Below are 26,745 nucleotides of genomic sequence, written 5' to 3' on the forward strand. Positions count from 1 at the left end.
CAGTCTAGAAACGGCCATGAAATTATTCAATCCAAAAATCTTGCCAATCCTGGCCTATGGGATTGAGGTTATATGGGACCACCTGACAGAAAAAAATCTAGAAACACCAGAAAAGAGAAAATCGACTTAGCTACAAAGAGTACTAGGTCTCTAAAATATAACAAGTTCTAGACTAGTGTACCTGCTAGCGAGAGAGACATTGCTAATTGAAGACATCAAACTTTGCTATATGATCCCACACACCAGGGCTTCCAGAAATCAACTGAAAATCATGGAGGACAAACGGCAAAAAGTATGGCCGGAGCTCTATGGCACCGAAGCAATGACAAACCATTCACGGACAGCACCAAACTCTGAACTGCAACATGTCATAACTAGATTTTCTATTCATGACTTTCATCATCTAATTTGCAAAAACAAAACTTATCACAACCTAACCACAACATGTGTATGTGAATTGGGTAACGAAGCCTGTGAACAATATCATATAGAACTGTGCAGTGAAAGAGTGAAATCAATAAATGAATATGCAAAAATGTAAATGAGAATGTAAAATGTTAAGCAAAGTAACCGTTTATAGCTATTTGGCTGCAATTTTATTAAATAAAATAATATACCATGTTCTACTATTAACTGTTTTGCTCTTCATACCATGCATCCTGAAGTGGAACATTATTTCACAGTTTTCCTTATACTCCAGCTCTTTGGAAGTAATGTCAAAATTCATATTTTGTCACACTTACATTCTATGTAGCGAAACTTAATTTCATTTTGGCTATGATTTCTCTATCTCCAATTTTCACACACTTTTTTTTTTCAGTCATGCACATAAGTGTGCTCCAACACTCAGGCTACCTTTTTCAATTTTTGATCTGAGTACTTTTTCTCATACTGAAGCCTGTTTCTCTCCAAAGGAGATTCACCATAAAACCGAAGGCTAGTGCTTAAACAATCCAGTGCAGGTCCAAAGCTATTTCATTTTCACTTAACATCTACTCGAGAAGTACCTAGCTGAGGAAACATCTGCAGGGATTGATGGCTTTTGTGATACTTGCTTTCTAAATTTACTGCAATTTTTTTCCACCTGGCATTATATTAGGACACTTTTTTCACCATTCACTCTTGAACGTTCCTTAAATTCCTCTGTAGTCACGCATGAGTTTCTCCTTTAAATGGATTGCAATGGTACAGTTCGGACTTGAAATCCAGTTTTTACAAACTCTTGCTGAATACTACACAGCACACGTACAGTACAGTTTGAGTTAACAAGCCACAGCCACGAAACAAGCTAACAGTATTTTGGTTGAAATAAAAGTATCTCTGATTACCTGTTAACAGCTAGAAATTTTCATCCATTTGTCAGAAACGTAACTACTATTATCTGCAGTTCTAAAAAAAAATGGATACACAGCTGCTTACTGCATTTTGTAACTGTAGTAATGCAGACAAAATAAATTTTTGGTCATGATGCCTTTGGGTGTCATCTTCATATTTACTATGTTTACAGTAGCATATTGGAGCAATGCAGCACATTCCTACAAAAAAAATTGAAGGTGGGGCAGTAAGAGATATTCAAGGTCAAAAGTTAAGGTCAGTGACCACAAATGTGGAAATTCTTAGAAACCACCATTTTGCTTATTAATGTAAAGCTCTAATCATTAACTTTTCAATGACACAAGTTTCATTGCTGTATATTGATTAGAACCAGAATTATAGTCATTTACCTGTATGTTGAGACAGATGCACATCAATTTCACACAATTTCCAAATTTGCAGAATTGCAACTTTCTTCACAATCATCAACTACCTCAACAAATTGGTAGCTTACCATCTCTTATCTGGATCACTGGATGCAACAGATTTGAAAGAAATCTGAGATGGTCAGGTTGAGTACTACTTTAAACTGACAAAGAATCACCTTGATACCAAATCCTGAAATAGTGTCACACTCCTGATAAGGAACCAGGAATGAAGCTTTTACTACAGTTATCATGTGACGTACAAAAGTATCTCAAGAAGAAAAGTATGATCACATTACACCAGCAAGAAGTAGCTCTGAGTTTCAGATTAAAAACTATTTTCGAAAGAAGCTAGTGTTTTACTTTAACTTGTTGTGTACAGAATAAATCAATAAGCCAGCAGACTTACTCAATACATGACTTGCTTTTGGGCCTGCTCAGCAACCTGTAATCCACACTCAACACTTCTTAGGTGCTAAAGAGGTAGCCAGCTGACTTGCTAGTGACACATTCCCATAAGGCAAACCTGACTCAAATGCAATTAGAAGCTGTAAATATTTCAGAAATTAACATAATCTGGATGAAAACCATTAAATTATAACTAAAGTGGGAGCAACATGTTAGTGGACAGTTAAGAGGTTTGCAATGGTTTATACCACATCAGAAGAGGGGGTTAGCAAAGAAAGAGCAAATTAATTCCTTGTGAGCTACACAAGCACAAGTGAGCACCACAATGATGGGAAAGAGGATTTCACAATGAGGCTTAGAAGATCAAAAGGTTTTACCAAGCAAATATCTGAATGCTTTACAAGACACTTCAAATGTTAGATTTTAAATCTTTAGTGAATATTAATTCATACTACAGAACCAGCTGATTGGCCACTGTTAAACTGTGGCAAAGCACAAACGTGATCATGCACTTGCTGAAAAAGCTTAATGACTTCAACAGATGCTTCACTACATGGGCCATTTGAATACTCCTTTCCATCACAAGTTTCTCTGAACAATGTAGGTGAAAGTTGTCTCTCCAGCATATCCTGCACTCTCGCAATTCCCCTAGCCTAAATCTCCGCTAACTTGTTTACCACTACCTTACCTTACCTTTCCCTATCCACCACTTCTTTGCTCTTGTGCCTACACCAATCCTTTCCATCCAGATCATGTACTGCCTTCTCCCACCTTCCACCGCTCCCACCCCCCTCTTCCCCTGTGGCCTCCCCCCCCCCCCCCCTCTCTCTCTCTCTCTCTCTCTCTCTCTCTCTCTCTCTCTCTCTCCATCACCAACTTCCTTTTCTTTCCTACGCTGTACTCCCTCTCTCTGTCCCTCATATGCTCTACTCTCTGAACTGGACTCCTTTCACCTTGTTGTGCAGCAGCCGAGTGATCTGGAGAAAGAGAAAGACATGCCTCACACTACCTTGCTACTGCCTCCTTGCCTCATGTGTCCTTTTCCCACCAACTCTTCACCTCTATCTACCCAGGCAACTACCTTTGATGTTTGGTATCAAACAATCACTCTCTTCCTCCTCATCAGCAGCTTCCCCTCCTTTCCTACCTCCCTCTCCCCCTCTCTATGCCTTATATACTCTTACTCTCTGAACTCCTTTCATGTTGTTGTGTAGCTGCTGAGTCATCTGGGCAAAGACCTGCCTCACCCGTCCTTGCGTCATTTGTCCTTTCCCACCCGCTCGTCACTTCCGTTTACTGAGGTAACAACTTTCGATAATCGACATTCAATAATCAGTCTTGTACATTTAGGTAGCTTGTGTCGTTCTGGGTGTGTGAATGTGTATACTCTTAAGACCAAGAGAGCTAGAAAGTTATATGTTTTCTATTACCTGTTTCTGTGTGCCACACACAAGTCCTCTATCAGTAAGTGGTTGCCTTTCCCTTATTTTACACAACTAATTATGTTAATATTTTACTGAGGTTCCCCATTATAGTGAGACAACTAGTAATTTCATGAATGTGATACATCTAGGACTAGAGTTATTGAACGTGAAAAGTGTATACAAATAATGTAATATAACAATAACACAGTTGGCAAGTTGCTGCCCATTAAACACAACTGATAAATCGTAAAAAAACCAAACAATGGAAAATCCAGGATGGAATATAACAATATTATGAGAGGAAAGTTGCCACTCACCATATAGCAGAGATGCTGAGTCGCATATAAGCACAACAAAAAGACTGTCACAAATAAATAAAGCTTCCGGCCAGTAGGGCCTTTGTAAAAAATAAATGATCCACACACACACACACACACACACACACACAAATAAAATGCAATTCATACATACAAATGCAGTCTCAGACAACTGAAACTGCGAGCAGCAGCACCAGTGCATGATGTGTGTGGCGACTGAGTGGGGGTAAGGAGGAGGCTGGGGCAAAGGAGGAGGGATAGTATGGTAGGGGTGGCGGACACTGTACTGCTGCAGGTTAAACAGAGGGCAGGGGAGAGGTGGGGAGGGGGGAGTTGCAGAAAAGGAGAGAAGTAAAATGACTAGATGTGATGGCGGAATGACGACTGTGTAGTGCTGGAATGGGAACAGGGAAGGCGCTGGATGATTGAGGACAGTAACTAACGATGGTTGAGGCCAAGAGGGTTATGGGAACGTAGGACGTACTGAGGGAAGGTTCTCACCCGCACAATTCAGAAAGGCTGGTGTTAGTGGGAAGGGTCCATATAGCACAGGCTGTGAAGCAGTCATTGAAATGGAGGATGTCATGTTTAGCAGCGTGCTCAGCAACAGGTTGGTCTGCTTGTTTCTTGGCCACAGTTTGTCGGTGGCCATTCATGCAGACAGACGGCTTGTTGGCTGTTATGCCTACATAGAATGCAGCACAGAGGTTGCAGCTTAACTTGTAGATCACATGATTGGTTTCACAGGTAGCCCTGCCTTTGATGAGATACCTCCACTCCTTCCCACACTCCTACCTTATACATCAGAGCCGGCCAAACGCTGCACAGTGTGCAGACATGCGGAAGTGCTGCACATGTGCGCATGTGTGTGACAGCGACATCTGTTATTAGACATGTGTCCTAAATGAACGGCGGCGGCTCCACTTTCCTGTTTATGTGGCACAAGCAAGAGCGCAACATACCCAGTCTCATTTACCCCTGGTAACCGTAACCTTAACAGAGAAGTACTGAGAAATGGCAGGTACTGTGAAAAAATGACTGGGAACTACAATTCTTTTTTGTAGCCGTTGGTGAAAACTCACAGCGTTTGCTATGCCGCCGAATAATAGGTGGCCATTGTAAGTGTTCAATTGAAAGACGCTACAATACATATCACAAAGACTAGTGTAGTGTACTCAAGAGCGAAGAACGGCAAGCAAAATTAAATGTCCTTAAGAAATTGGATGAGACACATCAACTTGATTATCATTTCTCATGACCAGTGGTAAATGTGTTTGGATTTATTCCTTTCATAATTAAAAATTATTGTTTACTAACTGTGCATTAGTGCCTCATTATCAGGAAAGCTGGTCATTAAACCGATTGTTCCAATGTATACTTACATTTAGGTTATTCTTTTTTTTAATGTGTGAAGGGCTACGCTCAGCTGAAGTCGATGAAACGTGACATTCAGCTAATTGTCGGCTATTATACAGATTTCAGATGGAGTTGATGAAAGATGTAGCAATAATGGTATTGAAATAACAGGTGATCATCGAGAGGTCTGCGGTTATCGTTCTGTTCAGAGGTCAGTGAGACAGAAATTATGTAGGTGTAACTGAGGGAACCGAGAATTAGTCATAGGAAACCTTGCATTAGTTTAATGTTATTTGAAATCATGAATAAGGTTCGTTGGAAGTCGCTCAGTGCTCTCTTTCTTAAATACTAGATCAAAAACATTACTCGTATTTACGTGCTGTCGGTCAAGCTGCCGTAATAAAAACCTATGGTTGTTAACTATATTACTTGTCTTAGTGGGTTAAACTGTTAACATAAAAGTAGACGTCTCAATGAGTAGACTGTGACAGTATTTTAAATGTTTAATACGCGAAATACCTTCCCATGGTTGGCTTGCAAGCTGTAGAAAGAGCACTAGAATGCACCGGTACAGAGTATCCCAGCAAGTGGATAAAGTGACATCTGTGGGTAGAAACATGCACTACATGAACGCTGACAGCTGCGGCGTGCACACTGTGACCCGGAAGTTGCACATGTGCAGGAGCACCACATGCGTGGAGAATTTCTGGCCAGCCCTGTTATACATGCTTCCTAAAGTCCATAAACCTAACCACCCAGGACACCCCATTATAGCCGGTTATTGTATCCTACTGAGAGAATCTCCACTCTCATAGATCAACACCTTCAACCTACTACCCGAAACCTACCCTCCCATATAAAAGATACCAGCCATCTCCTCCACTGACTCTCCTCAATTCTTGTTCCTTTACCACATGGTGCCTGCTCGTCACTATTGATGCCACCTCTCTTTACACTAACAATCCTAATGCCCACGGCCTTAATGCTATTGAACACTACCTGTCCCAACGCCCGACAGATCCCAAACCAACAACCTCATTCCTAGTCGCCATGACCAACTATATCCTTACCCACAATTACTTCTCCTCTGAAGGCATTACCTACGAACAAATCTGGTGTACGGCTATGGGCGCCCACATAGCATCATCCTATGACAACCTTTCCATGGGCCATCTAGAGGAATCCTTCCTAAACACCCAGAATCCTAAACCCCTCACCTGGTTCAGATTCATTGATGACATCTTTGCGATCCGGATCAAGGGTGAGGACACCCTATCCACATTCCTCCAGAACCTCAACAACTTCTCTCCAATGTGCTTCACCTGGTCCTACTCAACCCAACATGTCACCTTCTTAGATGTTGACTCCACCTCAAAGATGGCTACATCAATAACACCGTCCATATCAGACCTACTAACCACCAGCAATACCTCCATTTTAACAGATGTCACCCATTCCATACCAGAAGTCCCTCCCATACAGTCTAGCCACCTGTGGTCGTCGCATCTGCAGCGGCTAGCGGTCCCTCTCAAAATATACTGAGGGTCTCACTGAAGCCTTCACCTTGTACAAAAATGAATCTCCCGTGCCTTATCTTTCCAGTCTTCCACCACCTCACAAAGTCCCACCATCCAGCCACAGAGGAGTATTCCCTTCGTAACTCAGAACCACCCAGGACTGAAGAAACTGAATTACATTCTCCACAGGGTTTTGACTACCTCTTGTCATGCCCTGAAAAGAGAAATGTCCTGCCCACTATCCTTCCCACCCCTCCCACAGTGGTATTCCACCGTCCACCGAACCTACACAATATATGCACCCGTCCTTACACAACCCTGCTCTCAACCCCTTACCTCATGGCTCATACCCCTGTACTAGACCTAGATGCAAGGCCTGTCCCACACATCCTCCCACCACCACCTACTCCAGTCCAGTCACAAACATCACCTATCCCATCAAAGGCAGGGGTACTTGTGGAACCAGTCATGTGATGTACAAGCTAAGCTACAATCAGTGTGCTGAATTCTATGTCGGCATGTCTACCAACAAGCTGTCTGCCTGCATGAATGGCCACAGGCAAACTGTGGACAAGAAACAAGTGGACCACTCTTTGCTGAGCACACTGCCATACAAAGCATCTTTCTTTTCTATGAAATCTTAAAAAGCAGTTTAGATGTCTTAAGAACCTAAGTACAATGAAATTATGGCTCACTTAAAACGGATTTTTTATTATGACCATATCAGTGAAAATGTCCTGTTCAAATTTCAGTCTCTGTACATTATTTTTTGTGTTCCGTAGCTCTGGTCACAACTGTACATATCACATTCATAGAACTCAGGGTTGTCTCATTTGCCCACTTTTGCATTCTTGTGCACAACAAACAAATTGAGTGCTTCCACATTCACATGCAGACTTTCATACTGAAGCAGAATAATGCTGGTCCACATGACTAGGCTCTGCATCACTGTTGGCAGGGGAACAACAAATCAAGGCTGTGTGTGTGTGTGTGTGTGTGTGTGTCAGAGAGAGAGAGAGAGAGAGAGAGAGAGAGAGAGAGAGAGAGAGAGGGGGGGGGGGGGGGGGGGGAGTTGGTTTTGGGGTTTGATGGGGGCTAAACATCGAGGTCATCAGTCCCTAGCTCCAAACAGACATACTTGTAACAGACCTATACAGTAAAAGCGTAACCTCTGCACCCAGAGGGAAGGAACACCGAGAGGTACAGAGCTAAAGTGAACACCGCAGTAACGCACAATAGAGGACACTTAAAAGGAGCAGAGGAAATAGTTGACAAGAGTAAAACAGAATACAGTGGTTGATAGATCAGGAAAAAGGTCAACCACTCAACAACAAACGAAGAAAACGTTGATAGAGTACCAACACAACTTGTTACCATAAAAGACACTATTTTAGTATACACGTCGCAATTAAAAGTCGCTGGAGTGGGTGTAGCCTGAGAAATCATGTGAGAGCCCCCACACTAGAGCAAGTGATAAAACCCAGCTGCATGGATAAAACTTAAAACTGCGTCAGCTATAGGGGCATCGTCACCGAAAATTAAAGGAAGTGCAGCTGGTAAATTAAAGGACTGCCGCAAGGGGGCTAAAAGGGGACAGTCCATCAGAAGATGGACAACTGTCAGCCCTGCATCACAGCGACACTTGGGCGGGTTCTCCCGACGAAGAAGATAGCTGTGGGTCAACCGCGTATGTCCAATTCGGAGACAGCAGAAAACAACTGAGTCCCTACGCATGCCCCTCAAAGATGAGTTCCATATGTCCATGGATGACTTAAACTTGCAGAGCTTATTTGGCGTGTTCAAGACAGACCATTCAGAGCTCCAGACATCGCGGACCTTGCAATGTAGGGCTGACCAGAGGTCTCTTTCCATGAGACCAAGCTCCAAGGGTGGCAAAGAGGTGGCCTGCTTCGCCAACCGATTGGTACGTTCGTTTCCTGGAATGCCAATGTGGCCCAGGCTCCACACAAACGTCGCTGAACGACCACACTCGCCGAGAGGAAAAACAGCATCTTGAATACCGCACACCAATGGTTTCTGAGAAAAACACTGGTCAAGTGCTTGCAATCCACTCAGGGAGTCACTGCATACGACAAATGACTCCCCAGGGCAGGAGGAAAGGTGAGCAAGTGCACGATAAAGAGCAACCAGCTCCGCAGTGAAAACACTGCTCCCATAAGGCATGGAATGCTGCTCAACGTAGTCGCCGTGGACGAAAGCAAACCCAGTGCATCCATCGACCACAGAACCATCGGTGTAGACTACATCTGCATCACGAAACAAGGCAAGAAGAGCCAGGAATTGTTGACGAAGACTGGCAGGTGGAATGGAGGACTTGGAGTCGCAGGACAAATCCAAGCAAAGCCACAAGCGAGGGAGAAACCAAGGAGGGGTAGAAGAAGAGGGCCAGAAGGATGGAGGAAGGGAAAAGGACTCTAGTGATGAGAGAAGGAAATGAACGCGGACCCCTATCGGGACACCCGACCTAGGTCGCTGTCGTGGGGAGGGGAGTGCAGAAGATGTAAAAAGGAGCCTGTGCTTTGGGTGGTCGGGTGAGGCATGGATGCAGGCGATGTATGACGCATGCAACTGTTGTCAGCGGAATAGTAGGGGAAGGATTTCAGCTTCTACAAGAAGGCTAGTCACCGGACTAGTGCAGAAGGCACCTGTCGCCAGTCTGATGCCACAATGGAGAATCAGGTCGAGGATCTGTAACATGGAAGGTGCTGCTGAGTCATATACTACGCTCCTGTAGTCGAGAAGACACTGGACTAAGGCCTTATAGAGCTGTAGGAGGGTTGTTCGTGCAGCCCCCCAAACGGTGTGGCTGAGGTAGCGGAGGATGTTGAGGTGCCGCCAGCACCATTGTTTAAGCTCGCAAAGATTAGGTGTCCAAGTGAGCTGAGCATCAAACAGCATGCCAAGGAAGCGATGCATCTCCTCAATACGAAGGAGTTCATTGGCAAGGTAGAGCTCTGGATGGAGGTGGACCGTTCGACGACGACAGAAATACATCACTCGAGTCTTAGATGCTGAGAACTGAAAACCATGGTTGGATGTCCAAAAATGTGCCTTACGGACAGCTCCCTACAGCCGCCGTTCAGCGACATTGATGCTTGGGGAACTGTAATAAAAACAAAAGTCATTGGCATATAGATCGGAACAGACTGATGAGCCCACTGCAGCCGCAAGACCATTAATCACCACCAAAAAGAGGGAAACACTGAGAACCGAGCCCTGCAGGACACCGTTTTCCTGAATATGAGCACAGCTAAAAGATGTGACAACTCTAACACGAAAGGCCGAACAAGGCAGCTAGGTTGGCAAGAGGGACAACTTCATCTGGGGGAAGGTAGAGGGAACAGATGGTAAACCAAGTTTCCTGTAGGGGCAGACAAGTGGCAGGGAAGTGGCACAAAAGTTGTTTCAACCCAGCAAGGTGGTTGAAAAAACCACACCAATTCCACTGAAGGATAATGGTATCCAAACGTGAAGACATGAAAGAATGTGGGTTTGGGGGGGGGGGGGGGGGGGGCGTTGCCACCACTGATTGCGAAGTAGCCTGATCAACTTCCATAGGAGCTGCGGGGCGAGCAACATCTAGCTCCTGAGGGGACGCTAGATGCTCCACATCATCTTCAGGGGCAGTGGTGATCTCCTTTTCTGTCTGTATGTCCTTCTCCTTTTCCTTTTTCTTCTTTTGATAGGGTCCCATTTGTCCTTCGGTTTATCAGGCTGGGTGGGCTTTTCCGACCCAGTGTTATGGACCAAGGAAGACCTGGAAGCCCTACAGCCCTCAGGTGGTGGCTTTTTCAGCCACTGGGTGACATCTGGAGGGTCAGTAACCGTGGAAGGGAGGGCACCAAGCGATCCCTTCCGCGCGAGGGGAGCCGGAGGAGGCGGGCACTTTTCCGGCTCAGAGGTGGGGACTGAAGTCCCCAAAGGAGGAGGGGTTGTTACTCCCAATGCTGATAAAAGGGGAGCAACAGAAGAACGTGTTCTCCCAACTACCTGGGGAGCAGAAATAGACGGCCAGGCTGGAGGGCCCACAAAAAGCGGCTGAGCTAGGTGGCTCGTCACCAGGGATGGCGACATCGAAGCTGCTGCAGCAAATGTCGAGGAAAAGCACACAGGGTGAAGTCGGTCATACTTGCATTTGGCCTCTGTGTAAGTGAGCCTGTCCAAGTTCTTATACTCCATAATCTTCCATTCTTTTTGATAAACCGCACAGTCTGACGGGCAAGGTGAATATTTCTGTCCACAGTTTACACAAACAGGGGGCGGCGAACACGAGACTTTGGTGTGGGAGGCACGTTCAGAATCCCGACAGGTAGGGTTGCTGTCACATCTCGATGACATATGCCTAAACCTCCAGCACTTGAAGCAGCTCATGGGAAGAGGGACGTAAGGCTTAAGATCACATCAATTTATCATCACCTTGACCTTCTCGTGCAGGGTGTCTTCCTCAAAAGCCAAGATGAAGGTGCCAGTGACAACCCCAGTATCTTTAGGTCCCCTGAAGACACGTCGTACAAAGTGGACACTGCGGCATTCCAGATTTGCATGGAGCTCGTCGTCAGACTGCAACAACAGGTCACAATGAAGTACAAGTCCCTGAACCATATTGAGGCTCTTACGAGGCCTAATGGAGACTGCAACATCACCGAGCTTGTCACAAGCAAGCAATGACCGTGACTGTACTGGGGATGCTGTCTGTATTGAGGACTGCTCCAGACCTCATTTTAGACATGCCCTCAACTTCTCCAAACTTGTCCTCTAAGTTTTCCACAAAAAACTGAGGCTTAGTGGTCAGAAATGAGTCCCATTTCTTCAGCTACAAACCAGAAATTGAGGAGAATATGTCTCACCAGGTAATTTAGACTGCAGTTCCTCCCCTGGTGTGGACAGGGAAGGGAACGATTGGAGGTCATACTGTAAAGCATTGAACTTTCCTTTCTTAGAGACTCGTACTTGCGCACTATTCGTATTTCATTTCATGGTGGTCCCAAGAGCAGCTAGGGGAAGGAATGTCCACCCAGACAGAGCAGTCAGAGCCCTGCGTGCCTGGGTAAGCCTAACACAACCGGGGGTGTGACAGGTTCCCCAGAGGTCGCCCACTAGCAACTGTTCTACCTCAACAGCCATGCATCTCCTCGGCGTGCAGCACACCTTGAGATTGAGGTGTTGTTGTTTTTTTTTTTATAGAGGTTTATACCATCCTCACAACCCAGGCAGTTAAGCCAAGAATCCCGGGCTCTGTACAGTACAACGTTCCGCTCAGAGCTTACGGTATTGAGGACTGGTGGCGCTTCCCAGTCCCCAGCTCAGGGACCCAGGGGTTGCCAAGCCCGTACCCAGCAACTAAATGCTGAGCCCCCTGAGAGGGAGGGGGGTGGGAGGAGGAGGAGGAGGAGGAGGAGGAGGAGGAGGAGGAGGAGGGAGAGGGAGAGAGAGAGGGGGGGAGAGGGAGGGAGAGAGAGAGAGAGAGAGAGAGAGAGAGAGAGAGAGAGAGAGAGAGAGAGAGGGAAGGGGGAGCTAATGCAGATGAGGACGTAGAAGATATATCCTTGATGGACAACATCAGCAACACCTCAGCACTACATTGGCAACTACCTGCCTGTTCCATCGGCACTATTGTTCAAGCATACCAGAATACTGATAAATATAGCTGCCATATTGCAGCTACATTGTTGGCAATATTACTAAGGCCACAAATTGCCGAAAAATAAGACCACATAAATGCACCTTTAATGGCTTGACGATGGGTGAGGAGTGGCTGTTAAAGTATGTGCTACATGCACTTAGTATAGTACAAACAGAGTTTTGGAGATCCACTATCTGAAGCAGAAACACTATTTTCATCAACAGCCTGTAAGTTCAAGGACATGTAAGAAAGGATTAATAATGGGTTGTCAGATCACAAAGTTTTAAACCTGGAAACAAGGTATGAAAGCCTAACAAATAAACTTATACAAAGAAAAAGACTGCAAGGTAACATTATCACACAAACATCTTTAGATTAATTTGTTCATATCCATATTAATCCCACAATATAAAAACTATAGTAAATTTCATAAACTGCTGAAAAATTATTGTCCATTATCTACTAATCACTTCTCGCAAATCTAATCAATAAGTGTTTCATTACAATACGATATGTTAGCTGCAGACAAACTACAATTCTTGATGACAGTGCAAAAAAAAAAGTCTATGTTTTTGCACCATAATTGTAGGTTGGGTTGTTTGGGGAAGGAGACCAGACAGCGAGGTCATCGGTCTCATCGGATTAGGGAAGGACGGGGAAGGAAGTCGGCCATGCCCTTTGAAAGGAACCATCCCGACATTTGCCTGGAGATATTTAGGAAAATCACAAACAACCTAAATCAAGATGGCCGGACGCGGGATTGAATCGTCGTCCTCCTGAATGCAAGTCCAGTGTCTAACCACTGCACCACCTCGCTCAGTGCACCATAATTGTGCTTGAAATCTTTATTATTTGTAAATTACAATTATGAAACTCACCACACTATCAGATTTATTTATTTATGATAAGCAGTCTCGTTGTGATCTTACTTAGTTGCTATCAGTGAACTGGAGTTCAAATTTTTGATAGACCTTATACACGTTTCCTTGCAAGATATTTATTTATTTTTTGCACACTATTATATGGTTCCCAGGCTTTTCAGAGCTAAATTAACAATTCTGAGAAAAGGTTATTGGTACTATATTGTAGCATAATGTAAATAAAGTCTCACAGCACATCATGATTAACACATATGAAACTAAATTAACTCTTTAAAAAAAAATTTAAAAAAATCTGTCACCTACTGTCCACCAGCTAACAGTGACATGAGGGTAGATTTACCAACACCCAATGAGCCCACAACACCTACAACTAGGAACTCATTATTGCCCTGGTCCAGTAGATATTCCAGTATGGCATCCTGCAGTACTTGCAAATTATCATCCAATAACTTCACGGACCCTCGCATTTCAGGAGGCTGAGATAAAGTATTGCTTATGTCTGAAACAAAAATAGCTTGGCAAATCAGTGACACTAGACAAACTTGTTACATGAAAAAGTGATGCACTTCTAATTAAAAAACAAAATTTTATTTCTCAAAGTGTTTCAAAGTGTTGTGTTTGTAAAAGAAAAATTACATCATATGCCATAACAGCAGTAGTAAAGTATTTTATAATACTGAAAGTAAATGAAATATACAATGATCACTCACATCCACATTATATGTTGTTCATCAAGGTAAACTGAAACAACAAATTATTTCTAAGAACTAATATCCTAAATCATGAACCACAGCACCTGTCATAATAGTTAAGAGATGAATTATGAGAACTTACAATACTGAGTAAAAGCAAGTAATAAATAAAATAAATATTGAAAATCTAAAATGATTTAAAACTGAAACAAGAAAGTTTGATAAAGCAACAGAAGAACATACTCTCTCACTGTTCTAACTAGGAGCACAAGGAAACACATGGCCATAAAACAGATACAATTTATTGGGGCGCAGACTGACATCCCCAAGAATGTGATGAGAGTAGTTTACATGTCTCAAATATATTTAACAACTGAGGTCCTGGAGGTCTGTGAATGACCATTTTGAGAGCATTTGTAACAATGCTTATGATCATATGAGAGGTTGCTACTGTATCATCAAACATGAAAGCAGGTTTCAAAGGCTTAATTTACAACATTATTCACATAATGTGATTGTAATTTACACAATTCTACCACACAAAAGAACTCACTTTCTCCTGGGGCATGTTTTGCAGCCAGCTGGTACAGCGGTTGAATCTCAGTTTCCTTTCTGCAAAGCATAGAAACAACATAGTCAAGTGCAATCCTTGTAATGAATCAAATGAACAGTTTTATAATTATAAAAGAACAAGTTAGAAAGAGAGTCAAAACTAGAGTATCAAAAATACGATGATGACAAGTGTTCTTTTGAACACACAGTCTTTATTCTCCATTTAAAAATGGTCAGTTAACACAGACAAGTTTACAACTAATACTTGGGATGGAGGGCTGCTGATATGTATAATTCTTAAATTTGAATAAATTTCACTGTGGTCATCTTGATCTGAAACCCTGCTCAACCATTCAACCAGGGATGCAAGCGATATTGCGCACATCTGAGAAGTATCAAAAAAACCTTCTATCCCTCAAGAAAATAGAGGTACATTACACCATGCACCTGCATTTGCATCATACACAGAAAGAGGCATATTTTCTCTCTCTCTCTCCATCTCATCCTCCCAACTCTCTCTATGCATCTCATCCTCCACCTCTCCCTATGCCGATCCCGGCATCCCCCTCTCTGTCCATCACTTCCTCCCCCGTCACTTAGAGTCCCTCTTTTCCTCCCAGTTTTCTCTGTCCACCTTATCCTCCCACCTCTCTCGCTATCCATCTCCTCCCCTCTCACTGCTCAGCTGTAGCTATCTGGATGCCTAGCCCCTGCACGCAGTCAAATACGACCTGTACTAAGCAACTGTCACGCAGACCAGCCTAAATATCAGGGGTAGGAAACACTTTTTCCCATATCTCTGCTCCTGTCAGAGCTACGTTACTCAGCCATCTCACTGTCCACCTCATCCTCCTCTCTCTCTCTCTCTCTCTCACTACCCATTCCCTCCCCCCCCCCCCCCCACTTCCGCCGTGTCCATCCACCTGTGTAGCCCCTAAAAGGCATGGTAATACTACCCACACAACTTGCATCCTTCCCTCCTATATCTGCAAATTTGTTGCGAATGTCTCCACAGAAATGTGGGTAATACAACGGATGTTTCTATTCTCATATTACATGCCCCTCATGTTAGGGACAGAAAAACCATTGTTTGCTCGGACACACACACACACACACACACACACACACACACACACACACACACACACCTTTCGTCCATCGCTTCACTTGCATACATGTTCGACACACATATTTCCCACAAACCCTTCTCAACTTTTTGTCTGTCCATCTAATCCCTCTACCGCTATCTGTCCATCATCTCCTCCCCCCTCCCTCCTTGTCCATTTCCTCCAGCCTCCTCCCCCATTCTCCACCTCTTCCTGCCAACATCTCACTTTCCGTCTCCATCCTCTCCCTATCCACCTCCTCACCCCCCCCCCCCCTCCCTCTATTCATCTCCTCCTGTCCATTCCCACAATCTCCTCCTGCCTGCATTTCCCTATCCGTCTCCACCTCCCTCTTTCTTTATCCATTGCCTCATCCCTCCTTTCCTTATCCGTCTTCTCCTCCTGCTCCTCCCTTCTTTCCATGACCATCTCCTCCTCTCTCTCTGTTTCTCCACTTCCACAATCCCCCTCTCTTCCTATCCATCCCCTCATGCCCCATTGTCTCTGTCCATCCACTCATCTATCCATCTCAGCCTCCCCCCGCCATTCCATCTGCACGTGCAGTGGCCGATATTACTTTCACAACGTGCCTGTCATTCCATGCAGCCTACACGTCTGGGCTATCAAAACTCTTTTTTGCCCATGACATGTAGGATACAATGCTTTTAGGCTGATAAAGCAGACCAATACTACTCTCCCCACAACATGCCTGTTGTGCAAGCCAGCCTATACAGCAGGGACTAATAAACACATTTTTGCCCTATCTCCGGTCCTATGAGAGCTAAGAGGTTATGAAACTCGTAATGCTAATACTCCTAGAATTTGCTGTTTGTGTGTCAAATTTAGTTTACATAGATCCAGAGCTTTGGGAGGAGATCCCCCACACACACATTTCAATGTGCATCACCAAGTCCACAGATGTGCTGTGATCAAAAGCTCCAGCACCTCAAATCAATTTGCCGCCATAAATATTGATCTGTCGATATCAAGAGACATTATAGCCGAAAGAAAAAAGGGAAACGACTAGAAGTTTTCTGATAGATATCTCCCTGGGGACTTTTAAAGTAACAGTTTGTTTAAAATGTTTAGAAAATCATCCATTTCATCAAAAGGATACTTTATTTCTCCCTCCATTAATCAATGAAGAAAATGTTATGCAGCATGTAAATTGTTGGTGCAAGATCAGGTTATGTATCAAATCAAGAAACAGATGAATGCTTTCCTTTGTCTGAAATTTAGAAAGTCTTTCCACAAGGACATTTTAATATGAGGAAACTTTGTTATTTGCAGAAATTACATTCCTCGACAAAGAGACAAAATTGTACATTGTGCCAATGGCGAAAAAAAGAAAGGAAGGAAGGAAAAAAATTGTTCATATTACTGTGTGAGTAGTATAGCTACAGGCAATTAAATTTGGTTTCATTATGATAATATTCCAAGCAGATTACAACATAAGTAGATAAGGATGCATTTTTCCAAATTTGAAAATTCTAGTCTTTGAGGAGAGAATAGAGGCCTTATTCTTCAGTGCAGTAAGTCAACAATTTGTCCACATTATTTTCCTTCAGAAGACCTCCAAATCCTACAGCTCTGTTGTCACCACAGGTGACTGACTTGTTTTCACATAAAGGTACTGCAATCAATAACAATCAACAGAATATATGATTTGGAGTAATTTTTTACAGCCACAAGATGATAATTTATTTTACTCATGCATACAGACATCAGTGGTTGCTAACTGACATTACAATAAATGTAGTCCAGAAAGATGCAATAAAACTCAATAATTTTGACTATTTTAATAAAAACTGTGTAAGAATAAAGTCTGTAAACAATTATGTATGAAATGAGACAAACAATCATATACTCAATGAATGTGAAATTAAAATCTGCATTTGTTAACGCCTAGCGTAAAAAAACTCGTGTAACAACGTATGTATTGTACAAATAACTGAGTCCACTGATGTTGGTGCAACAATACTGAAACACTTCTGAATGTTAAGAAGAATTTTCTTACAAGTGTAAATACATTTACACTGAAGAAACTGCAGTGGGTGACGGTAACATGCTGCCAAACCAGTTTTATTAGGTGGTGGAGGTGGTTGTAGTAGCAGCAGCAGCCACTGTGATAGGGTTAAGTGGCAATGGCATTTGTGCAGGTGGCTAGGGCCTCCCGTCAGGGAGACCAATAGCAAGGTGCCACCCTGCCAACATGTGTGTCAATGAGGACTAAGTGATTATGAAGAGAAGACAACACAACACCCAGTCTCCAAGGGGAAAAATCTCTGACGTGGCCGGGAACTGAACCTGGGCCCTTCACATGGCATTCTTCCACGCTGACCACTCAGCTATGGAGGCGGTCAGCAGTAGCATATCAAATGCACAAATATTTTTGATATTAACAATGTTTCCCAAGCATTATTCAAAATCAGTTTCACAAATACTATTATTTCTTTTATCTGTGAAGTCCAATCCTTGCTTCTTAATGAGCATTTTGAGCAGGAGGTAGGTGGGAATGAGGGAGAGTGGGAGGAGGCAAGAGGGTTCAATATGGTCGTGTTCCTTACAGAGATCTTGTAGTTGAACCATGAAATTATGTAAATACATTATGCAGATAACTGCAACAAGTGCTTTTGCAGATCAGTGACCTACTTGTGACATAATGAATCGCAGACAAAGAAACGGCAAAATTGAAACAACTAGACACTATGAGTAGATGTCTACTAAAAGTCACCAAATGGACCAATGGGCTCAACATTCCCCTATGCCAAATGAATCACCCTCAACAGTGTCTTATGTCCTTATTCTGCACCCTCTAGCAAGTTCAAGTTAAAAGTTACTTAAAAGTCTTCTCAACTAAAATGTGCTTTTGTCACTAACAATAGTCACAGTTATAAAACACCACAGAATAACACAGAAGTTCCTTGGTTCTACCGTGTGCTTTCATTACAACTTCCAAGGCACGATCGACAAGTACTTGTCGGTGCCGTTTGACCACTGTGTCTACAATCTTCTCAAGATAAATCTCGGATCTGCACACACAGACAGGTGACGCGCAGTAGATTGGGTTCCTTTCTCCTACTCACATCTAAAATGTCATGTGTTTGAGATGGTGAACGGCCAAGTGGTTCTAGGATTTATGTGGAAATTCTCGAAATACTACATCCCCCCCCCCCCCATCTGACATGCAACATTTTATACATAATCATTATGTACATAACATCACTCACAACATTTCATATCATAACAATATCCTTTCCTTATACATGTTTCTACATACATCTTTCACTTCGACAACGATCTTTTTTCTCTCTAGAACAATCTTTACCTGAGCGGTCCTTTATTCTGTTATTATTTCACCCTGACATCAAAACCTGAACATTTTTTCATGTTTTTAGTCATCATTTCTAATATTTAAGAATTGTGAGGACTCTTTCCCTATTTCCAATCTAAACTGCAGGTGTTCATGACACTTCAGTATTCTATAATTTCTATCCTTTGTACTATCTTTTCTTTAGTATGTACTACTTTCATTATCTGTTGTAGATTGGAGGAACTCTGAGCAAAATGAAAGTCTTCTTTTTGACAGTTGTGAATTTACATAAAATGTTACAATAATTGTTGTGCCTAGAATTCAAACTTTCCAGAATAATCCCTACAAAATTTTGTGACATTTGTCACAATACTGTCCCTTTCCCCTAGGATCAGTACCTATACCTTGCCTGTGGGTTGACCATATGAGAGCACTTCCTCTTTTCATTTTGGTAGGTAAGCCCCTTTACAAAACATTCCTATATTTTCAGGCCATACTGTCCTATGTCCAAGTAGGTACGCCTCTCCCATGTTGTTGTTGTTGTTGTGGTCTTCAGTCCACAGACTGATTTGATGCAGCTCTCCATGCTACTCTATCCTGTGCAAGCCTCTTCATCTCCCAGTACCTACTGCAACCTACATCCTTCTGAATCTGTTTAGTGTATTCATCTCTTGGTCTTCCTCTACGATTTACACCCTCCACATTGCCCTCCAATACTAAATTGGTGATCCCTGGATGCCTCATAACATGTCTTACCATTCAATCCCTTCTTCTGGTCAAGCTGTGCCACAAACTCCTCTTCTCCCCAATTTTATTCAATACCTCCTCATTAGTTATGTGATCTACCCATTTAATCTTCAGCATTCTTCTGTAGCACCACATTTTGAAAGCTTCTATTCTCTTCTTGTCTAATCTATTTATCGTCAACATTTCACTTCCATACACGCCATACAAATACTTTCAGAAACGACTTCCTGACTCAATGTTAACAAATTTCTCTTCTTCAGAAATGCTTTCCTTGCCATTGCCAGTCTACATTTTATATCCTCTCTACTTCAACCATCATCAGTTATTTTGCTCCCCAAATAGCAAAACTCCTTTACTACTTTAAGCGTCTCATTTCCTAATCTAATTCCCACAGCACCACCTGATTTAATTGGACTACATTCCACTATCCTCGTTTTGCTTTTGTTGATGTTCATCTTATATCCTCCTTTCAAGACACTGTCCATTCCGTTCAGCTGCTCTTCCAGGTCCTTTGCTGTGTCTGACAGAATTACAATGTCATCAGTGAACCTCGAAGTTTTTGATTTTTATCCATGGATTTTAATTCCTACTCCGAATTTTTCTGTTGTTTCCTTTACTGCTTGCTCAATTTACAGATTGAATAACATCACGGATAGGCTACAACCCTGTCTCACTCCCTTCCCAACCACTGCTTCCTTCTCATGCCCCTCGACTCTTTTAACTGCCATCTGGTTTCTGTACAAATTGTAAATAGCCTTTCGCTCCCTGTATTTTACCCCTGCCACCTTTAGAATTTGAAAGAGAGTATTTCAGTCAACACTGTCAAAAGCTTTCTCTAAACCTACAAAGGCTAGAAACGTAGGTTTGCCTTTTCTTAATCTATTTTCTAAGATAAGTTGTAGGGTCAGTATTGCCTCACGTGTTCCAACATTTCTACGGAATCCAAAATGATCTTCCGCAAGGTCAACTTCTACCAGTTTTTCCATTCGTCTGGAAGGAATTTGTGTTAGTATTTTGCAGTTGTGGCTTATTAAACTGATAGTTCAGTAATTTTCACATCTGTCAACACCTGCTTTCTTTGGGATTGGAATTATTATATTCTTCTTGAAGTCTAAGGGTATTTCGCCTGTCTCATACATCTTGCTTACTAGATGGTAAAGTTTTGTTAGGCCTGGCTCTCCCAAGGCTGTCAGTAGTTCTAATGGAATGTTGTACACTCCCGAGGCCTTGTTTCGACTCAGGTCTTTCAGTGCTCTGTCAAACTCTTCACACAGTATCATATCTCCTATTTCATCTTCATCTACATTCTCTTCCACTTCTTTAATATTGTCCTCATCTCCCTTGTATAGACCCCCTATATACTCCTTCCACTTTTCTGCTTTCCCTTCTTTGCTTAGAACTGGGTTTCCATCTGAGCTCTTGATATTCGTGCAAGTGGTTTTCTTCTCTCCAAAGATCTCTTTAATTTTCCTATAGGCAGTTTCTATCTTACCCCTAGTGACATGCACCTCTATATCCTTGTATTTGTCCTCTAGCCATCTCTGCTTAGCCATTTTGCACTTCCTGTCGATCTCATTTTTGAGACGATTGTATTCCTTTTTGCCTGCTTCACTTAATGCATTTTTATATTTTCTCATTTCTATTAGCCCCATATACATAGCAAATGCCGGGTATGCCCCATTATCCTGTCTGAGTAGGCCTCATGGTTCATTACCACAGTGTATGTTCCTATGTATACTATAATTAAGTATTTTCTGGTAAAGTTACAAATCTACTCTATACCTCGCATATACTTCTTAGAACTTTATCTAATCCCTAGAGTCCTCCTCTACTTCTCAACTTCTATACTTCCAGTAGATACCATATCTATATACACTATTCAGTAGATAATATGCTTACTTAGGCAATTCAAGTCCCACTATCCTACAATTCGTCACTTTATCAGAGTATTTATTATACTGACTTTACTTAGATGAGTACCATGACCGATTCCACAGTTGCTTGCATTTTTCTTTTTCTTTCTTTCTTTTTCACCCACGCATCCTTCTTATGCATACTCCGTGCAGAATTGCCCTAGTTTTTAGATACTTATGTATATGCATGCTAGTTTTTTATATATATTTCCCACATTGCAACATGTTTCTAGTCTGTAATTTCAATGTTTGTGTTTAAATGTCTTCTTGTGTGTATGCAGATGTGTGTTCACATAGACTGATTCTTCAGCCGTCTTATCTAAAGATAAGATATATGTTGAAACCACAGAAACCAGGAAGGACTTCAGCGATAGAAGTTAGTGAAAATGGAAATATAGGTCCTCAAATGAAAAGTAAGACAGGAAAAAAAACGTGTGGTTGCTAAGATCGAAAAAGAGAAAGGAGATAGCCCCAAGGACTGGAAACTCTTTCCACCCCCCCCCCCCTCCCCCATTCCCTAGGACCCCTACCTCGCAGGTACTTGAATGATGAATGAGATGCCAGAGGAGGTTCGGTGTTGAATCATTTCCTACAGAATGGGCATTCCTACCTTTACCCTTGAGGTCCCCGAAGGAAATCTTAGCAACCCTATGGTTGGTTGGTTTGTGGGGGTAGAAGGGGCCAGACTACAAAGGACATCGGTTCCTTTTTTCATGACCATGAAACACCCTTAAGGATGAAAATAAGCAACGGAGATGACAAGGGATGACACAAAACAGGAAAGACATAGACAAAGACCAAAAAAGAGGAATTAAAAACACACACAGTGTTACAGTAGTTGGCTGACCATGGGGGAAAAAAAATCTAGCCACCAAGAGAGACACTAGAAACCCCAATCTATAACTGTAGGCCAAAGGCCTGACTCAACACAAAAAAAGTCACAAACTCTCAGATCACCCCCTGTGTGAATAAAACTCAAAACTAAGCCTGCCATGGCAACATCATCTATTAAAAGTGCAGGGAGAGTATCAGGCAGTGCAAAAGTCTGCCTGAGCACAGTTAAAAGCAGACAGTCCAACAAAATGAGGACCACTGCCAATGCTGAACCACAGCAACAGAGAGCTGGATCCTCACGGTGCTAAAAATAACCATGTGTCAGCCAGGTGTGGCCCATGTGTAGCCGGCAGAGGACAAATACCGGTATGCTTTTTGACGACCCAAAGTTTGTTGGGTGAAGGCAGGGTGCACCATTCAGCACCCCAGGTACCAAGGACCTTCTGTTGCAAAACTGACTGGAGATCACATTCTGAAAGGCCAATCTCCAGGGCTGGTGCACAGACAGCCTGATTGGCCAGCCTGTCAACCATTCATTACCCGGGATGCTGACATGACCCGGGGTCCACAAAAAAAAACCATGGAACAGCTGCAATGGGCAAGAGTATGGAGGGACTTCTGGATAGTCATCACCAGAGGAGAGCGAGAAAAACACTGGTCGATAGCTGGTAAACTGTTCAGGGTGTCACTACCGCTCACCTGGGCAGGAGCAGACATACTTGAGGGCGCAAGAGATGGCTACCAGCTCTGCAGTGAAAACACTGCAGCCATCTAGTAATGAGCATTGTCCAGAGCGATCCCCAAGAGTGAAAGCATAACCAACTTGACCAGCAACCATTGAAACGTCGGTATAGACTATGGCGGAGCCGGCGAATGCAGCAAGGATGGAAAGAAAGTGGTGGCGAAGGGCCTCAGAAAGGACTGAATCTTTTGAACCTTGCGCCAAATCCAGCTGAAGACATGGACAAGGCACACACCACAGGGGTATACAGACATGGGCCTGGAAAGGAGGTGGGACAGGGAAAAACTCAAGCCCAGAGGGAAGAGACTGGACGCAAATCACAATCGGACACCCCGACTGGGGCCACCATTCCGGAAGATGGGCGACCAAGTTGGGGAACAGGAGATGGTAATTGGGATGTCTGGGCAAGCTACAAACATGCAAAGCATAAGAGGCCAGCAGTCGTTGGCGCCTGATCCACAAAGAAGAGACACCAGCCTCCACAAGTAGGCTGATGACAGGGCTCGTGAGAATAGCTCCAGTGCTGAGTCGGATGCAATCAAGAAACTGCAACGCAGAAGGCGATGCCAAACAATAAGTCAGACTCCCATAATTGAGACGGGACTGAATCAAAGCGTGATACAGTCGGAGAAGGGTAGACTGATCGGCACCCCAGCTGGTGTGACTCAAGCAACGAAGAACATTAAGATGGCGCCAACACGTTTGTTTAAGCTGCCTAATATGAGGGAGCCAAGTCAACCAGGTAACAAAAAGCAAGCCTAAAAACCAATGCATCTCCACTACGGCAAGAGGCTTGCCCGAGACTCAAGTAGCCAACTCAACCTCTGGCTCACCATGCATTCGAGCAACTTGCACAGAATGTTGGTGAGGCTAATGGGGTGGGAGCCGTCCACCTCCAGTGGGTTCTCGCCAAATTTCAACACTGGCATGACGATGCTTTCCCGCCACTGAGATGGGAACTCGCCCCCAACCAAGATAGGGTTAAAAAGGTCTAGGAGGTCTCGCTGGCAGTCCACCGAGAGCTTAAGCTGATGGGGGTCTGATATCCATAGAGTCGCCTAATCTTGGTCCAAACCTGCAGTGGAGACATACAGATGCCAATGGTGGAGACATACCTTTCCCAGCACACCTGCTTCCATCGGCGAATAAGGTGATGGGCTCGAGCACACTTAAAGATAATAAGGTGGTCCAGGGATGGGTGCCTCTTATGACACTGGAGGGCCCACCTGCAATCTCGAATCGCCTCAGAGATCTCCGGTGACCATCAAGGGACAGTCCTCTGCCAAGGGGACCCGGAAGAGCAGGGGATTGCAGATTCCACCACAGAAACGATGCCGGTGGTTATCGTGTGAACCATTACATCAATGGCGTCATGAGAAAGAGGCGCAATGGAGGCAAACGAGTCCTAGTCAGCCTTATTCAAAACCCACCTGGGGAGGCACCCAGAAGAATGATGCTAAGGCAGTGACAGAAAAATCGGAAAGTGGTCACTACCGCACAAGTCGTTGTGCACCCTCCAATGGACGGATGGTAGAAGGCCAGGGCTGCAGACCAAAAGGTCGATGGCCAAGTACATGCCATGCGCCACACTGAAATGTGTGGAGGCATCATCATTTAAGAGAGAAAGGTCGAGCTGCGCCAATACCTGCTCAATGACAGTGCCTCGGCCCATTGCCACGAATCCACCCCACAAAAGGTTATGGGCATTAAAGTCGCCCAACAATAGAAAAGGTGGTGGCAGCTGGGCCACCAGCGCAGCCAATACATCCTGCAGCATATCACCATCCAGTGGAAGATAAAGGCTAAAGACAGTAACAGCCTATGGCACCCACACCCTAACAGCGACAGCCTCTAAAGGTGTTTGAAGAGGGACACGTTCACTGTAAAGAGAGTGAGGAACGTAAACGCAGACTCCATCAGATAACCTCTCATAAGATACCCGATTCTTATAATAATGCCAATTGCCATGAAGGGCGGGGATTCGCAACACCGGAAACCAAGTTTCCTGGAGAGCAACGCAGAAGAAAGGGTGGAGGCTGAGAAGTTGTTGGAGCTCAGCAAAGTGGTGGAAAAAACTGCTGCAATTCCACTGGAGTTGGGTTGGGGTTGGGTTATTTGGGGCAAGAGACCAAACAGTGAGGTCATTGGTCTCATCGGATTAGGGAAGGACGGGGAAGGAAGTTGGCCGTGCCCTTTTGAAGGAACCATCTCAGCGATTTAGGGGAGTCACGGAAAACCTAAATCAGGACTGCCAGATGCAGGTTTTAACCATCATCCTCCCAAATGCGAGTCTATTGTGCTACCCACTGCGCCACCTCGCTCAGTAATTCCACTGGAGGATGACACTGTTCGCAGCCGAAAAAGGCGTGAAGGGATCAGGGAGGCAGATTACACCGCTGGGTAACCAACCGCCACTGAAGGAGATCCAGAATCTAGGATCAGTGTGTCTGAGGTAGGGCGAGATTGAGGTCGTCGGAGGCACCAAAATCTGCAAATCGTCCTCAGACTCAGAGCTAGTGTGAACAGGGAGCACACAGGCAACCTGAACCTCGCCCGTCTGACCCAGCATGGTCTTCTTCTTCTTCTTCTTCTTCTTCTTCTTCTTCTTCTTCTTCTTCTTCTTCATCTCCTCCTGCTGCTCCTTAGGAGCAACCTGGGAGGGAGACTCAGAAGGAGTGTCAGGAACAGATGAAGAGCGGGAAACTCTTCGGTCCGCCACTCATTGCTCCTTGAGCCACTGACTGATGTCAGCTGTCACGCTGGATGCAGCCTTAGAAGGCAGACTTCCAAGGGACCCTTTCTGTGTGAGAGAAGCCGGAGGAGGCTGGTGTACATCCGGCTCGGGAAGGGGGGGGGGTGAGGATGGGGGGGGGGGGGGTACCAATATCCCCATCAGTTTGGGGGGTTGGTCTCCCAAAGCTGTCGCCACCGGGGGCAACAAAGTTGCAGTCACAGCATACGATGTAGTCATCTGCACAGGTTGAAGTCATTCATATTTCATCTTTGCATCCTGATAGGTGGGCCTGTCCAGAGATTTTACTTCCATGATTCGTCGCTCCTTATGTAGAACAGGGCAGTCAGGTGAGCAGGAGAAGTAGTGCAGCCCACAGTTGAGACAAGTCGAATGTGGTACACATGGAGTGCGCGGGTGCAGAGGACGACCGCAATCCCTGCATGTGGCGATGGAAATACGATGAGAAGACATGTGATCAAACTTCCAACATTTGAAGCACCCCATAGGGGGAGGGGCGTATGGTTTCACATCACAATGGTAAACCATCACCTTGGCCTTTTCTGGCAACGAGTCACCCTCAAAGTCAAATATGAAAGCACCGGTAGCAATCCTGTTATCTTTGGGTCCCCTATGCAAGAACCGGACAAAGTGGACACCTCCTCACTCTAAGTTGACGCATAGCACCTCATCTGATTGCAAAAGGAGGTCACAGTGGAAAATAAGACCCTGGACCAAGTTAAAGCTTTTATGGGGAGTAATTGAGATGGGGATTGCCACATTCGAGCAACGCCCGCAACTGGGCTGGGGAGGCCGGTTGGATCAAATC

At 44.1% G+C, this 26,745-nt stretch overlaps 1 protein-coding gene across 1 annotated transcript in view; it reads right to left on the reverse strand.

Moving 5' to 3' along the window:
• Positions 1-26,745, reverse strand: part of LOC126365706 (nonsense-mediated mRNA decay factor SMG9) — a 105,780-nt gene that overhangs the window by 61,120 nt on the left and 17,915 nt on the right. The window contains exons 3-4 of the mRNA XM_050008168.1: positions 14,532-14,590; positions 13,590-13,785 (exon numbers count right to left, since the gene is read on the reverse strand). Of these exons, the coding sequence (XP_049864125.1) occupies positions 13,590-13,785; positions 14,532-14,590 (255 nt within the window). The remainder of the gene's footprint in view (positions 1-13,589; positions 13,786-14,531; positions 14,591-26,745) is intronic.

This window comes from Schistocerca gregaria, chromosome 1, assembly GCF_023897955.1.
Source record: "Schistocerca gregaria isolate iqSchGreg1 chromosome 1, iqSchGreg1.2, whole genome shotgun sequence".
NCBI lineage: Eukaryota > Metazoa > Arthropoda > Insecta > Orthoptera > Acrididae > Schistocerca > Schistocerca gregaria.